The 20,415-nt window shown below is 38.8% G+C and overlaps 2 protein-coding genes across 7 annotated transcripts in view; both read right to left on the minus strand.

The window, feature by feature from the left end:
- npnta (nephronectin a) overlaps positions 1-15,583 on the minus strand; it is a 46,227-nt gene extending 30,644 nt beyond the window's left edge. For 2 of the 6 annotated variants that reach the window (XM_086083202.1, XM_086083201.1), the window contains exons 1-3: positions 15,292-15,583; positions 8,752-8,852; positions 2,410-2,460 (exon numbers count right to left, since the gene is read on the minus strand). In XM_086083202.1, the coding sequence (XP_085939328.1) occupies positions 2,410-2,460; positions 8,752-8,852; positions 15,292-15,365 (226 nt within the window). In that variant the 5' untranslated portion in view covers positions 15,366-15,583. The remainder of the gene's footprint in view (positions 1-2,409; positions 2,461-8,751; positions 8,853-15,291) is intronic. The other 4 variants (XM_086083204.1, XM_086083203.1, XM_086083205.1 and 1 more) reach the window with 3 other exon arrangements.
- A 2,161-nt stretch (positions 15,584-17,744) lies between these two features.
- Positions 17,745-20,415, minus strand: part of gstcd (glutathione S-transferase, C-terminal domain containing) — a 37,775-nt gene continuing 35,104 nt past the window's right edge. The window contains exons 10-11 of the mRNA XM_086084001.1: positions 19,433-19,502; positions 17,745-18,010 (exon numbers count right to left, since the gene is read on the minus strand). Coding sequence (XP_085940127.1) covers positions 17,829-18,010; positions 19,433-19,502 — 252 coding nt within the window. The 3' untranslated portion in view covers positions 17,745-17,828. The remainder of the gene's footprint in view (positions 18,011-19,432; positions 19,503-20,415) is intronic.

Here is a 20,415-nt window from a genome sequence, read left to right on the forward strand (position 1 = left end):
GCTAGTTTATGGTGGTTTGATGGGCCTTTAGGGGCACAATGCTTAATTCTATTGACAGTTTTACAGCTTAGGAACATACCACTTAAATTTATTACGCCATCTGCCATCAAAACAAGAGACAATCCAGCATAAGTGAAGTGCTTTAATGTGGACTCTTTCACAGTTTCAGTGTGTCGATGTTTTACCATTGTGAAAAGAATGAATGAGGAATTTCACAGGGTTCATTTGGGGTTAAACAATCAATCAATGAATTTCTTTTTAAAGCATTTTTTTTTTCGATTGGAGTGGAGAATGAAATGTTCTGAACTTCTGTTTCTTAAAGATCAATTAATTGATTGTAACGGCAGTTAAATTTATTGTCAATTGTATTTTTTTTCAGCAAGCTAAGCCTTTGATTCCTGATGTTTACTCTGCTATGTTTCAAAAGACAATCAACTCAGAAGGTTTAATTAGAACTGAGTGTACTGTGTATGCTTGGCTAATATCAATTACTTAAAAAAATGCTTCAGTACAAACTCTGTGTTTATAGTATATATTTCAGGCACAAAATTCATAGCTTCGATCCAAATGTTGTACCTTGAAGCTAGCCTCGTTAGCATAGCTGGCCAAGATTGCTAGCGCCACGTCAGTGACAAACAAATTTGACAGATTCGACAAGCTAGTTTTATCCAGAATTTGCATAAAAACCTCTTAAAATAATTGCCTAAGTCATTTTTTTGCCCCAAATTTTTTTTGACAACATTTTCTTCTCATGATACGAATGGTTACATTTTTTGTGTTTCCTGATAAATCTGAAAAAAATAACTTAGGTGATAATTTTTTTTGTTTTAGGCGTCAATAATTGTCATTTATTGGAGGCATTTGAACTTTTTTTTTTACATTTGAATATGAACAATAATGCATTTCATAATTTAATACATTCATTCAATAAATTATTTGAATGTTCTTCATTAAAGTACACTTTACACTGTCTTTATAGTCTCACTGGTTTTGTGGCGCTCTTGTCTTGTCCATGACTGCTAGGGGAGAAGCTACGAAAGCAAGTGAGCAAACACTAAAAGCAGGGCTTGTATTTTCGCTCGAGGATGCGGCACTTTATTACTAAGCAGCTGAATTACAGTTGCCAATTAGTGTGCAGATCCGTGTGCAGTATGTAGTGTGTGAGGGTGGACACAAACACAAATATGCATTTTAGGGGTGTGGCCTCCCAAAGCTCCACTAATTCATTTTTGCCATGATTTTGCTCAAACACAAAGACTGTTGAATAGTTAATGTGATCGAAAAGTCCAATGAAACATCAGGGTGCTGTTGGAAAGCTGCCTGGAACCAAGCGCTTCGTTAGCAAGTCAAACAAAAAGAACTTCTGCTGCCAAGTTAGCTCGATGGAGAGGAATGCTAAGCCAGATCAGAGGCGGCCATCAGCAGGGCCTCCAAGAGTATTTATATGTTTCGGAGCTGGCGGAGGGATCAGGGAGGCCGTCAGCGTCGATCAAGCATGGCGGGGACAAAAAAAAAAAAAAAAAAAGTATTCAGCAGCTGGAAGGCTAAACATAGCTGGTATGACCAACCTTCCATTAACGCTAACATCCAAGTGGTGACACACTTTCACTGTGCTGGGGGAAGCGGGGAGGAATGTTTGGACATTATTTGTACAACTAACTATGGTAACATCCTGATTAGGTTAAGTGACCCGTGCGATCGATACCGGATGAACAGGGGCTATTTTTGGTTTTGAAGATGATCGTTCCTTCTATTTCCATTTCGAGATGACAGTAAATAACAGCGCAGCACGGTCCGGTCATGGTTAGCATTCCTGCTTCGCAGTTTTGAAGTTCAGGGTTCGAAACTCTGCTCCAGCATTACAGTGTGGAGTCTCCAAAACGATGCATGCTCTTTAGGCTATTTGAAGACTTTACGGTCAACCGTACGTAAGTGTAAATGTGAATGTTTGTCTATGAGTGTCCTGCGAACGGTTGGCACAGGTCCAGGGTGATGGTCGTCTAAAGTCAGCTGGGCTAGGCTCCAGAAAATGGACGGATGGCAAATACCAGCGATAAATAATAATGTCAACCGTCCACGGGCATGACAAATTAAAACTACGGTTTTTAACACAGGATATACAAAAATATTTGAGCAAGACAGTGTACCTCAACTGTCACTAAATTTGAAAGTCTGAACGTATTGCAGATCATTGGTACTGCATGACCACAACCATTCAGTGTCAAGCCATCCAGGACTCTTCAGGACTTCCGCTCCAATAGGAGTTGAAGTGGCGAGGTGATCGGGGTGACTTTGGAGCTATAAATAAAGATTCAGAGGATCTGCCCCCCTGCCCCCCTCCCCCCACCACCACCACCACCACCACACTTCTCTCAGCGATCATAGGACCAAGCAATATGTGGAGCTAACCTTGGGGCCGGCATCTTATCCCGACTAGCCTGTGAGTTAAGTCGAAGGGAGCTGCAAAACAAACAGCCAGACAGACAAGAACACAATTGCAGGCATTGAACGTGATGTGAGAGGGTTTAGTGACTCTTTTAAAGCCACAGTTCCACCAAACTGTTCAGTTCACTTATAAATGATCCGTGTCATACTATTCAAAACACTCTCTTTAAGCTGCCAACTAGGCATGGGCATTTGACGAAATTTTCTTGAACTATGGTCACAAATAATGCCATAGCGTGGGCCGGCTTTAGAAAGCTAATTAGTTGAACGTAAATGTCGTCTCCTGGTTGTAGCCAAGTGGAGCCCTTCGTTTTGAAACCAAATTTCAAATCAAATCAAATAATCACCCATTATTAGTACCAATTGCAATGGAACAGGATAATGCTTGACAAGCTATAGTCCAATGATAAGTCGACAGAATTGTCGGTTTAGCGTTTGAAACTTTGTGAACTGATCTACGGCACTTCAGTGGAAATGTGACTCCCCCCCCCCCCCCAAATAAAAAAAAATTGCCTTAAAGTTCTGGAGTCACATGTGTTAGTTTGTTAGCAGCGCCAATAGCATGAATGCAAATGGGACGGGCAAATTCACACTTTCTAATTAAATGAATTGTGTCTTGAGGTAACTTTGTTCAACTTTACATAGCAAGAACAATTTGTTAGTGCCCTCACCGTGCAGTGTCCTTCTTGAAATTGTTATTGATGAATATTTATTCGCCTTTGAGGGGCCTAAATATTCTGGAAAAATGAGTTATTTACCTTTTTTTTTTAATTGTATGAATTCTTGGGGGTCCAAACCAGGCCTCCTACCCAAACTCGTTCTGTCCTTGTAAACAAATTATCCTTTGACACCAGTTTTATTGATTAAACTGAAATTAGGTAGACATTGACATAAGTGGGTACACGAAAAAGTGTCTTGGACCTATGCAAGAAATTGAATAGTAAATCAGTCATATAAGTTTAAAGCGGCCATTTTGACCGAATTCCAGGACTCGTACTCTGAAAAACTTGCACTGGGAAATTTGTCTAAATGAATCCAAATCGGAAGCAGGTATCCGAAAAAGATGGATGACGGTACATGCCTTCAACATGGCGTTAATTAGTTTGATCACCATTTCGAGGATTGGCCAAGAAAAAGGTGGTGCGAAGGCCCGTTTTCTTTACCGCTTGCAGCTTCATCATTATTAAGTAAATTTGCCCTTTTTGTTTTTTGCCTACCAGTTTATTATTGCTGTTGCAGATGTTTTATGTTTGGGGTTTGTTTCATAACCCCTCTTGAGACTTGGCAATCCACCTTGAAATATTTTCTCTTTTGATAAATCATCATTTTAGTACATGATATTCGTTTTGAACTGTCCATTGCCAGGGATCTTTCTACCATCGCTCTTTATTTGACAAATTCAAAGGGTCGCAAAAGTGAAACTAAAAATGCTGCTTTATTCTACCACTAATCTGGCTATGCTCATTTGTTCTGTGTATCAACTCAAGCAGCAGACACACTTTAAAGTGGAACCCGAGAAAAATGAAGCGATAAGAAGGCCACCCACATATCATCACGACAAAATGAAACGGAAATGGTATCCGCTTTACCAGCTTTTTTTTGCTGCTTTTAAAGCTCAAGTGACCGAGTGGAAATATAATCTTTGCGTTTGTCCAAAACAAAGCCAGTCAAACAAAATCCTGGTCTCAGTGGCTTTGAAGCCCACCGGGAAGCCAATACGTGGACTGTCTGGGACGACAATTAATCTCATTCTACACCGCAACGAGACGGGTCAATATTATTCATCGCTGTATTGATATTGGACTTGCTCGTGTTCTTTTGCAGCAACCACAATAATGCGGTGACATTAATGGATGGGACGTGGTTCGAATGACCCATAATTGATTTTTTGCTACAACAACAAAGGGATCACATGACCAGCGGTATAAAAAAAAGGGGTGCCATGTGGTTTGAATTATTGCAAATAATGTGACTATTGTGGAATGACGCAGAAGATGTACGATTTGGCCAACATTTTCCGAAGAAATATACAGTCAAACATTGTAATGTGCAAATCGCCGGCAGGTTTGAGGAATGTTCTTAAATGTTAAAATGTCAAAATTAGTGTGTTAAGTTTGAGTTCATTTGAAGTTCCTTTAATGCCACTATTTTTTTTAACGCGTGATTATTGACCGCCCCTTACTTGGAAAGCCTGTATCGGAGGAATTCCAGTCGCAACACGGCAGACACATCCACGTTAAAATTGAGCAGTAATACATTTAATAATAATAATGCAATTATTTGTGGAGACTGAGGTCAAGTTTAAAAATGTGCATAATTTCACAAGTTACTACCTGTTAAAGATTAGATAGCTCTTAATATGAAAAGAAAAATACTCTGAGCTGTCACAAACGTCTTACAAATGCAAATATGCCATCTAGTGGCAGAAAAATGAACAACAAATCAATACCACACTAGTTTTTTTTTTTTTTTTTTTTTACAGTCCATCCTTTTAATTTTAACTCATTTTTATGTATTATGAAATTACTGATCAATGACTAAAAGATGCAGCCATATTTCTATTAATAAAAACAAAAATTCCCCCACTTTTATGTTCAGAGCATGAACATTTTGAAAAAAACATTTCATTATACATTTTGTTTAAACAGATATAAAATTTGCGATTAATTACAATTAAAAATGTTTTTATCGCCTGACACCCCTAGTTAAAAACAATCTACAATACGCCATAACAAATACATTCAGGGAAAAAAAACAAATGATTGATGATGTGCATGATCTACTGCCCACTCTGCTATTCTCACATATGATGTTTCATTTGTGTCCAAGTGACCGCACAGTAATATTGAGGTGTTGACTTGGAGAACTTGTCCTCATTAGTGTCGTGGCTGAGCTACAGCCAATCACAGCTGACTTTGGACGAGAGGCGGGGAAACCTGGACTGTCGCCAGCTCATCACTTGGCGAGAGTTTTTAATTCACCTAACATGCAGGTTCTTGGGATGTGGGAGAAACTCGGGCTAGCAGGAGAAAACCCTCGCAAACACGGAGAACATTTCCGTTATTTCTGACAAGGAAAATTGTCTCCGAATCCCAACAAATCAGAAGTCGTCGATTAAGTTGGGCCTTGGAGCTTCCGTTGTGTTAATCACTAGATCTAAAATCTCATTCAAAGAGTTCCGCTGCGGTCAAATGATCCCGACAGCAGCTGGTTAGAATAAGAAGCTCCAAGCGCAGCTTCCGGAGCGTCTGAACATTAAACACGGAGATCAAGTCTGCCAAAGAATTTCGGCAGCTCGTCTTCCTCAGTCTCCGGTGCGTTAAACCTCTAAATCTCACACCTCGGGATTCGTTCTCGCCACTTCTTTTGTGCTTTCAATCTTCTCTCCACCATTCTTTTCAGTTCATAGAAATAATCATTAAAAAAGGTGATCCATTTTATCCTGGCAGATGAGTTGCATGAACCGAGTAGCTCATCTAATCCCTCCCATCAGAGGTGGAGGTCGGCAGCACCTGAAAGCAGCTTGTCATCTTCACACCGCCGTGATTACTCTCCTTTTTTTCCCTCTTTTGTGGAGTTCTAAAGAATACAAATACATTTCTGAAGTAAATGGATGTCAGGCCATAGCCACACTGACTAATCATTTTAGTTTTAGCACGTTGGTTCGCTGAATTAAACTTTTTGGGAAATGTAAATAAAGCTGTTTTTTTTGTGCCTGTTGTAAACTTTTTACTCCAATGTTTTGACAGTTATAAATTTTTTTTTAAAAAATAACTAATTTGATCATCTTTTAGTTTATTTTAGCATGGACCTCAAAACTATGGATTCCATTTTTTTGAAAAAAAACAAAACAAAAGTGCATATTTTATTTTAATAGTCACGTGATCAGAACTATTAACAGCATTTGGAATGTGGACTAGTCATCCTCCAGTAAAATTAAACTTTTTTTTTCATCAAGCTTTTGTTTAAAGTTTCCTAAGCTACTATGCAATAAAATTTTTGCAGACGACAGCCAGTGGAGTAACGTGGAAGTTACCCTCATTTAATTCAACGACTGTCACCTTTCAATGAACTCTGTTGTTGGATGAGCTCGATAAGGAACACATGCGACTCCGGAACAGCATGGAGGGTCACACACACACACACACTACTGTTTGGCTAGTCATCTTGATGATTGCGTTGTTATTTCTTCAATGATAACATAAAGTACATCTATTTCATAGGGTAGATGTAAGGATTATTAATAAGTAGCGTGCTTTTTAGCAACACGTTCTCATGAGAAATGAGTAGACAATACCAACAACAACGCACAAACTAATACCATGTTTGTTTATTTTAGAGCGCTTTCCAACTAAATTCTCACGAGAAAGAGCTGTTCTCTGCCAAATGTGAAGAAAGGGGGACATTATCATGCTTTGTTTTGGGTTCAGGGTGAGGATTAAAAAGGCAGATTTGTCTTGGAAGGACCTTAAATTAATCTGGATGGAAAGAAAAGACCAAAGAATGTTAAAACACGGCTGGGGCCAGGATGAGTTCGCCGGAAGGACGCTTGGAGCCAGAGGATGGCCCGCCGCCATAAATTCATCAAGGAGCCCAGCTCTGACTACAAACAGCAGTGTGTGACATTTTCCCCATGTATACAAAAATTAAACTCAACAAAAACACAAATAATGGGCTGGAATAAAACAACAACAAACATGCAACGCTATGAACCCTTTAAGCCTTTTCCCACCACAGGAAGTGAGCATTTTTCCACCACTTTTAGACAGTTAAGTCCATCTATGCTAAGCTAAGTGAATTAGTTAGCTAGCCAACTAGGAAACCATTCATTTCCTGTGGTAGAAAAGGCTTACGGGTTGAGCAGAGCACCATCCAAGCGAAGCGGCAGCACAGTACACAGCGTTCATGAGCATGTTAGCATTACAGCAAGTACAAAAATTGAATGCACTTCTGCCAGTCATTTTTTTTTACATCGGTGTTTTGGGTTGGGTTATGAAGCCATTGTGTTGGAATGCTCCTGTATTTGCTCCCTTGTGATGATGATGATGATCAAGTTGTCAGTTGCTATGCAGTTGCTATGGTCCAGTAATTGGCAATTTAGGTTCCGCATTTGACATTTTTTGGGTCATATAGGCCTTTATTCTGTCAGACAATTGTGCATTGCCCAAGCGAAAGTTACGGAATGGCACTTTTGTCAGTACGTGGAGGTTTCCTATTACTACTCTTCCAAGCAAGCTGTTCTCCCATGTGTTCAAGGATGCTTCCATGCATCCAGCCCTGCTCTCTCAATTGAGGTTACTCAGTCAAGGTTTCTCCATCAAGTGTTTTCTTCCAGGCTTTCTGAATCCTGTCCTGCTCTTTGTATACAGAAGTGTATTGTAATCACTTGAAGAGCTTTTTTCCTGATATTTTTCTGTATTTTTTTCTGCCAGAAAAACAGAGGAAAAAAATATTCAGAAAAACAAGAGGACAAATTACTCCGAAAAACAGGAAAAATAAATATTCAGAAAAACAGAGGAATAAAAAAAAAACGAGGATTTTTTTTTTCCCCTTTTGAACCCCAAGTGACATGTTGCAGACTTGCAAATGGCGGACACTTAGTGGCTCAGTTGAGGTAAGTATATAGAAACATGTCAATCGGTCGGCGTGATTTTAGTAAACTAACAGTTAAGTTTCTACGGAAGCGTATTGCATGTGGGAAAGTATCCGTCATTAGCAAGTATGCATACTTGGAGTTCAGAGGTAAAATAATAATAATAAATAAATAAATATTTTTGGGGTTTTGGTTTGTTTTACGGAATACTTTTTTTTTCAGTTTTTCTGAGTAATTCACCCCTGTTTTTCATTATGTTTTTATGACAGAAAAAGCATGCAGTAAAAGAGAAAAAAAATATTAAGAACAGAAAGAAAAAAAATACAAAAAAAACAACCAAAGCTCCCCCCAAAAATTAGTCAGAAAAACAGGAGGTTTTTTTTCCTCAAGTGAATGGATTACGCTTCCGTAGTTTCCCAACTCTTGTGTCTTGTATCTGCAAAAAGTGTGAATATTTTTTGCCACCTCTAGCCACAGCCAACAGTCGAAAAGCGGCACTTTTTCCATAAAAAAAAACAAACCCCACCACTGCGCATTTGCATGCTTCTACAAGCCCTTTATCTACAGTAATAACGCTAAAGCCACCTCATGTTTCATCCTCAGCACCTTTTTGTTTTATTTTTTTTAACCACCCAGCTTGACACCTCACCAGCCCCCCCTCCCCCTCCTCCTCCTCCAACAATGTCATCAGCAGGCATGATCCCGGCACTCACGCTGGCAGTGACCCCAAGATCGGCGCGTCCATCCCCAGCAGCAGTCCACTCTGGCGCCGTAACGGCACAGCCCGTTGGACGACGCCATCTGCCGCGGCCACCTGTAAAACCAGGCCACATGATGAGCTTGCCGCAAATTAAGATGTCGGAATAGGGCGGGCGTGGGTTGTCCATGCTTTTATTCCATTAGGCAGATGCTCACGGTACTTTGGGTTTGGGTGTTATTGAAGCAGAGAAAGTCAGTTTACATGTAAAGTATGGAGAAAAAAAAAAAGATTGTGTTTAAGAGAAAACATTACCATTATTTGTATATCAAGCGATGCCACTTGTTTTCCAGACCGATACCTCTAGGACTTTTGACGTATAAAATAACAAAAAAATGTGAACGAACATCTTTCTTTCTCAGTATAGCGCCAACTACTGCCAAGGAGGACTTAATGTCAGTTTTTTTTTTTGCCGTAAAGGGGAAGTCAACCCTAAAATTGTCTTTACAATAATATGTTCAATTTTTATCCATCTGAGGTAGCGGCCATTTTGCCATTTACTGTCGACTGAAGATGAAATCACACTTGCTCAGGGCTCAGGTAACGACCAATCACGGCTCACTTATTTTCTGAAGCTGAGCCGTAATTTGTTTGTCGACGAGTACACGATGCCTTAAAAAGGTACTGGCCCACCTGATAAACAATGACAAAAACATGTTGGGTTTAGGATTGCACTGCCAGATAGTTTAGTTTTTAGTCAAGATAAATCCTAATTAATCCAGCGGAACCTGAAGCTAGGGCTGCTCGATTATGAAGAAAATATTAATCACGATTATTTGGTAATAATTGAAATCACAATAAGGACAATCGTTTTTTTTTTTGGGGGGGTACAAAACAAGAAAATGTTTAAATGTAAATATTAAGATAAATAACACTAGAATTATGCAAGATTTATTAAAATGGTTATTTTAAAATTTAAAGGTGCAAATATATACATTTAAACAACTCAAAATTAGTATTAACAATCTTTTATTTTTGTTTACGATTATGCCAATTTTGTAATTTTGGAGTGTAATAATTTAAATTGTAATTGACTTTTGATTAATTGCACTTCCCCACCTGAAGCTGAGGAGGATAAATCGAGTGGTGTCGTAAATAGTTGTAAAGAGATCGCAAGACTGCCTCTTTTCAGCTGACATTCTATTCTTTCTTTTATGATTATTACCCACTTTAGCCATATTTTACAGAGTAGCCAGAACAGAGCCACGTGCAGGCAAACATTTTTTGTCAGTGATGTCAAGCCACAGAAAAAGCTAACTTGCTCACTGTGATGCAGTATAGCAGGACACGATGATGTCTGACTTCAAGAGGCATCTTTTTGATTTTTGAGGTTCCACCGCATGATGCAAAAGCATACAGCACTTGGCGGGCTAACGCTAATCCACCACCAGATCGTCTTTATATAGCTCCGGAAGACAAAAGCCGCTTTGTTTGTGCCTCGCAGCAAAGTGCGACTGTCACTCAGCATTCGGAAGGCCTGTTAGTGCCTTCATGGCGACATGATGAAATGCTAATGAGAGCCCCCTAAGTATGCCCTCCTGCCAATCATGTCGCTCGAGAACAAAAAACAAAAAAACTGTAGGATGAAAAGTGACTGCGGCGGGGTTTTGATGGTACGACACCTTTAATGACAAAACAATCCTCCAATGCCCCCTCCAATCTCATGAGTATCTAAAAAAGGATTAACTACACACTAAAAAAGTTGGGTCAATAATAACCCAAATGGGATAAAAAAAAAAGAAGAAGCACCAATTCAACTCTTTGGGTTGTTCCGATAACCCATAAAGTTGGGTCAAATGAATAACCCACAAAATACCCCAAAGATTGGGTTGCTTTATGGGTTATTAATTTAATTTTACCCAACTTTCTGGGTTAAATAATTCAAAAAGTTGGGTCGGTTCATTTTCGACCCAATTCATATGGGTTATTCAATTTAAGTAAAAAGTTAGGTCAAATGAGTAACAAAAACAAAAAACAAATAGGGTTGTTTTGTGGGTTATTTAATTTGGCGTGACATTTTGGTTTAAATGTTTTAAAAAGTTGGGTCAGTTCATTTTCTACCAAATTTTGTAGGATTATTCATTTAACCCCAAAAATTGGGTTAAATGAATATCACACAAAACAAGCCAAAAAAATAGATTGCTTTGTGGATTATTATTTTTTGTTAATTGAATTAGTTTAATAACTCAAAAATTTGAGTCAGTCCATTTGGACCCAATTTGGGTTATTTTTTAGTTATAAGGTGCCATAGGGGCTTGTTTTTCATTTCATTTCATTGTACGATTCCAATTGGGTGAAAAAGGAGGGCACAATCATGTTGCTGGCTCTTTAAGATTTCACTGTATTCTCCCTTGTTTTTAGTCTTTTCATTCAGCTTGAGAGTCAAGACTTTTTTTGGGGGGGCCTCACGCTGCCTCACTAATGGTTCCTTTTTGCATAATCACTCTGCGCCCCGGAAAGCCGCCGTACACAGACAACACCATCACCCGGCGGGAGTCAACTTGGTCGCCTTATTGCTGCAGAGTTGATGCTGGGCTACACTACAAGACAGGAAATCAGCTGTCACCGCTGCCTGGGGTGGAATAGAAAGCAGCGCTTTTTTTTTTCTTTCTGCGTACGTGTGTGCGCCTGAGCAAAATGATGTGGGCCGTGAAGGACCCTCCAGGGCCATGAGGATAAGCCTGTTAGGAGCGCTCTCCAAAAAGGCAATAAGCCAGGGAGAGCAGGTAATAAATGGCTCCGCAAACCACCCCACGCACACACTCAGGAGGTGGGGATGTACTCTCGATGAATTCATATCAGATCTGAGCCGTAAAGAAGGGCAAATTATGAGGATGCAGGCAAACCGCTCCGTCAGCCTCCGCGTCAATAACGTACAATACGGCCATGTACATGAATGATCATTACAGTGCTATTATGCCGCCGGTCGCCATGGTGATTATGGATGATGTGTCGTGAATAATATGACAGACGGACATTAATTACAATGCGTCCTATGCTGTTCCCTCACTTCCGCATAATATTTACATTTTTAATAAGTCTTAAGCTGAACATGATGTATTGTATTTACTTTCTCAACTGCGACAAAAAATAAACACACACTTCATTTCTGGCTAAAAAGAGAAGACGCACGGAATGTAGCAAACGAGGTCTTCTGATTAAGACCACGCAACACCAGATGCTTCGTTATTGCAAACCTACGGAAATAACTAATGAGCCACATGCTGCTTCACTGGCTTAATCCAATCACATCTAGAAGCCTGCTTTGGTAAACTTTCTATGAGAACAATAAACATGAAAACAACATTATGAAATGTTCTTGCCCATGTCAGTTTTCCTGATTGTTTTTTTTTTTTGGGGGGGGGGGGGGTGTTCATGTGATGCATCTTGGCCTCAGCAAGAGTTGCCCCAATCCCACCATATAATAACTTTGATGGTTGTAAGTGTGTGCACATGTAGAGACAGAATGAAGAGTGAGGAGCGGGGGGGGGGGGGGGGGGGTGAATGTCTGATGGACAACTGGTTTAACAATAAAACAAAAAAACAGCAAGAATCTGCCATTTTTTAAAGAAACTGAAAGATTAGAGGTGCTTATGTTTTGGTTAGCAAGAGTTCAAGTAAAAGTTTAATAACCTTTGAATTTTGAAAATGAAATAGGTCGTTTGTCTCACAAACATACATCTACATCATCATCATCCATTTCTGCAGAATTTTCTTTTTCTTTTTTCTTTACAGAAGCAGACGGCGATCTCGGTCACGCGCATTCTTTAGGATGCTTTGCAGGCGTCTTCCACGACTCTTCGTGTCGGGACATGAACGACGGCATCTGCACCGGGTTGTTGTTGTTGTTGCTTCGCCACTACGCCACCTTGCATTCACAGACATTTTTGTATGAAAAAAAAAAAATCGAAATAAAATCTTGACACGTGTATAAAATATGTCATTAATCCCTATAAAAAGGTAGAGCACTCATTAATCCATTCCAGCCTCCCTAAAAAACAAACAAACATTTTGGTAGCATTTTTAATAAGAAAAATAGCACTGCATAGTACATACAGTAAACAGTAGTACCATGACTAGAATATATCTGTTCTAAATGTACAATAAAAAAATTCTAGGTTTTCATACTCTTGTTAACATAAGTGGGAAAAAATGTGAAACTAATAGAAATAGTTCAAATTAACTTTTGACGTCTATAGCCGTCAATGGCAGTGAATGAGTTAAAATCAGAGTTGATTTTTTGTAAAATCCTTGGCAAAATGAGTTCTTGCACTTCATGTTGATTTGCAGTTTTGTGCAATGAGTCGATGGAAATTTTTATGCAAGAGCGTCCTTTGCGCCTAAAACTTTACAATACTTTTTAGTAGAGAAGTACATCCTACATTTTGCTCTGTTGACTAATGTACATTTTCCTAAAACAAAATAGTAATAATAATATTTTTAAAATGGTGCCAGCGGGTACTAGTTAGCCCCGAGGACAACAAGAGTAACTCACAGACCTGTTCTAAAAATAGCTCACCATTGACAGGACACTGTCACACACCAAAAAATATTAAAACAGAAGAAGAATGTCAACATTTAATGCATTTATTTATTTAAACTTAACATGGTGCATGTTTCTCCTTTACCAAATATTTTAAATTTCATTAAAAAAAAGAATGTGAAAAAATAAATACATTTTTATTTACTCAAGTATTTAAAAAAAGAAGTCATTTTAGAGCTGTCATTTTAATTCTGTGATACCGCAAAAAATTTGCTCACATATATCATACCATCGGAATGTAATATCCGCGCAGGCCTTGGTGTGTCCATCATGAAATCATCTGAACAATTGCAGACAGAAAGGGTCAGCCCAGGCCAACCAAATGCTATAGAACATGAATCCATTTATTTCTCATACTGTGCTTGCACTTTCATTATCACAGAGAGCTGAAGCATCTCCAAGATTTAGGAGAAAATCCTGGACTGGTCACCACCAGTCAGTCACTGGTCAGGAAACCCCAGATTCCTTCTCCACTTTGGAAAAACATCCATATTCGGGTTATTGAAGAAGACTCAACTCTAAATTGTCCACAAGTGTGAATGCTTGTTTGTGCCCTAAGATCGGCCGACGACCAGTTCGGGGTGTATCCCGACTCTCACCCGACAGCTAGCATAAGGCTCCAGCTCACCCGGAAACCGAATAAGGAGAAGCGGTACCCCCCCCCCAAAAAAATGCATGGTTGGATGTTTACTCTTGTGCTGTCACTGCTCAGTGTTGACAATTGTGGAGTTCCTTAACAGGAATTTGTATGATGCATTTGTTATGCACAGAATAAAAGTTAGCCACAAAGCAGTGGAATGTAAGTTTTTGGGGCAAAAAAAAAAGAGAAACTTCAGTGCATAACTATATATTGTTCTATAACCACTCCACTTATTGTTTTAATTAATAACAACATGTAGATGCTGGTGCATACAAAAATTCTCTTATAAAAACATCCGTTCTGCCACCAAAATTACATGATGGTAATTATAATAAATAGCTCAGATTCTCTCTCTCACACACACACACACACACACACACACACACACACACATATAGTTTAAAACAAAAAATTTAAAAGCACGGTCAATTGTACATGCTATATTAAACCACTTCAACCCTGAGGAGGTGGTTGTCTACCGTGATTCATTTTCTATTTTGCCATAGAAACAATTGCATTCAACTGAATGAACAAATATGCAAATATTTCTGTGATCACTGCGCAATTTAGATTCAAATAGGCTAAATAGCATTAATTACAGAATGATACAATATAAAACTACGGTCTTATTGTGGTAAAACCTAACATTCAAATGTCAGGTGAGATACAATTCTCTCTTTGCCCATGAATACAAACGCATGGAACTCAGCATATAAAAATGATATATTCAAGTGCAATTTTTATTGTCTTTCCTCAGAAGTCCATAGTAGCCAAAATAGTGCAAAACAACATGATAAAAACAAACAACACTGCAATGTCAGGTGAGACACGTGGTAGTTGTGCAGTCTTTCTACTTGCCCTTAAGTTTAAAAAGCATGCGATATAATGTATAATAAGTAAATGCATTCAGCGTTGTACCATACAGATACGTGGTAGGGGACGCATTTCTGCTGAAATCGATCAATAAATCCAAATGGATGTAACGAAGTGGACACAAATGATACGTTCAGGTGCAATAGTTCTCCGATTAGTTTAGAATTAAATCCCCAACACTCACACCCCAGCATAACACCGTCCATGTTATGATTAAAAAAAATAATAAAATAATAAAAACAAACGAGCAAAAAACACTACTTACATCGAAAATTCCAAATACATAAAAGGCGCATTCAAGTGCGTCAAGTCACTAACGCAACTCGTTCGGACTCCTCACACCGGTCGTATAACATCAAAACGAGTGTTTCCGAACATTAAAAAAAAAGAAAAAAAGAAGCCCAACAAAACAAGTGCGAGATGCAAAAGCGTTCACGTACCTGCCGTCAAACTCCGCTCGCGCTCCACAGCAGAAGGTGGCGACCATGAAGATGAACTTTATCCAGGAGTCCATTGCGCCTCGTCCCGCTCGCTAGTCCGTCCTCAAGATCAAGCAGACGCGTCTACTTCGGTGCTCTGAGAACCGCACGCCTTGTGTGTTCATGTGCGTTATATCCGAGTGTGTGGAGCGTGGGGAAGTGGGGGTGGTGGTGGGGAGAGCGCACAGGCTGCTCCCCCTTTCTCTCGCTGTCTGTTTCGGTGTGTGTGTCTCTCTCTCGCCCTCCTCTTCCTCACAAGTTGAGGCAGTCACACCTTATAAAGCGGCCGGCGGTGCGTGCGCCTGTCGCTTTAAGAGTGACGTCATGAGCAAGGCGCCACTGACGCGCGCGTGCGGCCCACCCAGGTAGACCTGCTACCGTTGCTACGGAATAAAATCAAGAATTTGAATTGTTTAGTAGATTATGAAGGCTTCTGGTATTGAGAGATTAGTTGGTCAATTTTCTTTGTCAAAACAAAAAAAACAATACATTAGTGCCGAAATTATTCTTACTGTGAATAAACTTTTTCTATTGATATGAATGGCAATGCTATTAATTCATTCCAGCACAAAACACATTATTTTTAATGAGCAAAATAGCAGGTGACTTTCAAATTGTGGCACCACTATTGGTACATGGGCTCCCCATCAGCCAAAAAAGGCAGAGGGCAGCCATCTTACGTTGCCACCGTTACTGACAACTTCTGCTATTTTATGTGTTTTAGACGAGGAGCCCTGTATGGAGTAATGAGAGCCTCTCAAGTGCAAAAGTCCCTTCTTTGCATCCACCATTTAAGTTATATTATTGTAATATCGTGACGTGTGACTCGCAACATTAGGTTTACATTTCGTAGCAATTTTATTTATTTTTTGCTGATGGGCCACCGACAAATCAGTGTATTCAAGGTAGGCTACCTTGGTGAGTGGCAATGTAAAATAGCCGCCGGTGGCTTCACTTCTCCCAATTGGCGTGTAATATAATTAGCAATTACTAGACTTACGATTATTGAAACAAACACACAAAAAATATGTAAGTTGATGTGATTTTTTTTAATGTTATAACAAAATCACACAAAAAAAAAAAATTTTCCAGTCATTTTTTGAGTTTTTAAATCTTTTTTTCAGGTAATAAGAAAAAACTGACAACATGAATAGCTGCATTCTCTATTCACTTTTAGAGGGGGAAATAAAGTGAGTGTCAGTAATGGAGCTGAAAGGTTCTCCTGGCTGACGCTCGCTCCAGTCATTTGAAACATATGACACGTGTGACTATAAATCCAGAAATGCCATTTGCGTATAATGAGACATCTCATCATGAGGCCAGACTCAATGTGCATTGTGATTTATTCAACCAACCAAGGAAATTCATTAGCTCGCCGGTTCAAAATGGGCTGATTGACATTTCTGTTGCAAACCTCATTACAATGAATATTTTGTCAAACTCCAAATCAGTGCCATGCTATGTACTGGTTATTTTGGATCAGCACTTGATTTCAACTCTCGCAGGGAAAAGTGAGGAAATATTGTTGGTACGGTATTTGGGTGAATGCTTCCTTTATAATGAAGCCTCCAGGGGGAGGTTTTGTTTTGGGGTCTTTTTAGAATTTGAGCTTCAGCAGACAATAGAAGATACACACAAGAGTTGCATCCTGATTAACCTAATTCATACAGACCAGGCCGCAAATATACTCATTAAAATAATTATGCGCTAGAATTTTAAAACAATTTTGAAGTTGATGCTTATTGTGATCTTGGAGTCTCATGTATATTTCTATTGGTTTCCGTTTTGCAGCAATTAACATTAGAATATGGCTAAGTTTCATCATTATTCACAAATCTATTTAGAATTCTGAGTAACTGAGGGTTTTTTCAACATGGCCTGGATCATTTCCTATGATCTGCTCCCACCCGTTGGCCATTTGTGTAATAACTGACATTTCTTCAACCTTTCTTTGCAGTTGAGAGGCTGCATCAAAGCCTTCTGTATGCTTTAGCATAACCCCCCCCCCCATAAACAACGTATAAATACGTCTTTGGGACACATATTTTTTGGTTGATATAACGTATTTATAAGTTTTTGGGAGCGAATGTGTTAAGAAACGAAAATTGCTCATCAAGAACCAAATTTAATTTCTAAAAGGGATAAAAAATATGGCTAAAAGGGAATTAGCAAGTTAGCAGGATCACATAAAAACTACACAAAAATAGAATAAAGAATTATGAAAAACTTATCATTGATTTCCAAATTGCAACGAAAGTCTGGATCAAGGGGAAAAACAAACTTGTTTTGATGGTTGACAGACAACTGATTTCTGATTAACTTTGTTGGTTTTCATCCGTCTTTTTTTCCAGAGTTTTGCCCAAAAACTGTTTCAACTGATTGAATGTTTGAATAAAACACAAAATAAACATGGCGGCATTAAAAACAAGCCTCCTCTTTATTGATCCAAATGTGACGCCTGTGTCGCCTTTAACAAAAAAATAAATAAAAAAGGCAAATCAAGTTGCCATTTGACCCTCACACTCTTTGCGAGGGTCATCTTCCACGCTGGGCCTTCCTACCAGCATGTTGTTCTTCGGCGAGCACGTCTCCGGCTCCATGGTCATCACTTGCACCTGGTAGCCATGTGATTCCGCACCCCACGACCGGTCCAAGTCTACTAAACCCATGCACTGCTTCCCTGCCAAATATATGAATTTGTTAGATTTTACATATGGAACATATCACACAGCAAACACAGCATAATGTTACGTAACATAGCATAACGTATTGTAGCGAAACACGATGTAGCGTAACGTAGCAGAACGGTCATTTTAAAATATATTTTAATAGTAAAGTATGTTAAACTGCTGAATATTTTCACATTTATATTAAAATTAATATATCTATTTTATTATTGATCTTGTTAGGGATGTTCGATATCACTTTTTTTTACTGACTGTTTTACTGTGGGTTTTTTTTGCTTTTATTGTTGCCTGTGCTGTGCACTTTGAGATTTATTTAAAAAATGTAAGGTGCGTTACAAATAAAATCTGTTATTATTTATTATTATTATTAACACATTTTCAGACCGATTCCAGTGCTCTTGAGTAGTCATGAATACCAAGTACTGATATCACTAATACTTTTGCTACACACAATTTCCCCTCCAAAAAACAATAACAGATAATTTTAAAGAAAAATCTACATATCCCAATATAGCATTTTGCCTTAAAATTCCATGAAATTAATGGCAATTTTCTATGCTTCTAATTTGTAGTTCCCGATCATAAATTGGCAACAAGAGTGTGGCCGATGGATATCGATACCTAGATATAAGGTCAGGTAACGTTCCCGTACTCGTCCATTCCTAGGTTTTATGTCAACTGCTTCAACATCATTTTGTTTTGTTTTTGAGTAAAAATAAAAATATATTTGATTCAACAATAGGACAGGATGTTGCAATCCCTTAAAACTATCCACGCTGATGGAAGCTCTCTTTTCCACTGGATTTGCAGAAGATTAAAACAAATAAACATATAAATAATTATTAATATATTTTTCATTTGGAAACCGTTGATTCAAAAAAGGATTTTGTCGTAATTTTTTTTTGTCAAAAAACGACAAATTGAAGATTTTCATTCAACAGTGACAGCATGCTTTTTTTTGGGGGGGGGGGGGGGGGACTATGTTATGCAAATGTAACTTTGGGTGATATTCGTTACTTGCCATCAACTGGAAACGATGAAACTCTCGTGAATAAACCCGTAATCATTAAGTGCCGGATATCTGTCAAAATGAGAGTTGTGTATTGGGGGCTACAAAGTTAAGAATCGAGAATAACGTCCATGGACTTTAGCGATTAGCTTCAGTCAATCATAGCAGCAACAGTAGACAGCAGGACGTGTAAAACAATCCTACTCCCCTCTGCATGAACAATTGCTGTACAGTGACACTGGGACAAATCTGACAGCACTCAAGTGGCAGCTGTTCACCGCAGCTGCTTTGCGGCGTCGCTACCGACCCGTAAAGCCAGGTCACTAAATGTGTCCTTTTGTGTAGCCCCGATGGAGTGGAAGCGTCAGAGAAAAGTTGGACAGTGTCAACATGTCGTAGGCGGTACCTATGAGTCGCCTCTCAGGAGGAAGCTGGGGAGCAGTTTGGTCGGCAAAGCGGCACAGTATCATGTGTTCCTGAGAGAGAGAAAAAACCCCCACTCCCATTACACTTATTTGTATTCGATATGAAAGCAAAATGAACGATACGGTCACGGGCCAGGACACCTGCAGGAAGTCATCGTTGGAAAGAAAAGAGTTGGGCCCACTTTGTAACTTGAACAACTTCCACTCATGTGGGAGGATTTTTTACAAGATTTTGGAAAGCGTTTTGTGGGAATATTTTTGTCCAGGTCCACAGAGGGCGAGGCCTTCAGAACAAGACATACCCACTAAATAAAAAAATAAATAAAAAATGACATTTAAAAAATAAAAATATAAATAGAATTAAATATCCATCAATAAATAAAAACGCTCTGCTCTCACATTCATTAATTTCATGCTGCGCACGCTCTGTCAGGACGAAATGTTATTTAAATGAGGGGGCGGTCCTAAGCGTGTCTTGGGTTGGACTCCGCCGTTACAAACTGCCTTTCATTTGTCAAGTGAGTGGGTCAGCGAACAAGGAAGTCTCGCCGGCTTGCTTGGAGAGCTCCAGCAATGGACGGCCATCTTGTCCACTGTCACCACGACTTTTATCTTAATTTTTTTAACTCATTCACTGCCATTGACGGCTATAGACGTCAAAAAATCATTTGAACAATTTCTATTAGTTTAACGTTATTTAAAAAAAACTTTTGTTAACAAGAATATGAAAACCTAGAAAAAATAACTATTGTACATTTCGAACAGTTATAAAATTTGTGATTAATTGCGAGTTAACTAGTGAAGTCATGCGATTAATTACGATTACTAAAATGAATTGCCTGACGCCCCTAATTTTTTTTATTTAAAAAAAATAAATGTTATTAAAAAAAAGAATAAAAGATTATTAAAAATTTGGGGCGTCAGGTGATTATTATTTTTTTATTGTAATTAATCACATGACCTC

The sequence above is a fragment of the Leptonotus elevatus genome, chromosome 8 (assembly GCF_054856555.1).
Source record: "Leptonotus elevatus isolate MCC_2025b chromosome 8, RoL_Lele_1.0, whole genome shotgun sequence".
NCBI lineage: Eukaryota > Metazoa > Chordata > Actinopteri > Syngnathiformes > Syngnathidae > Leptonotus > Leptonotus elevatus.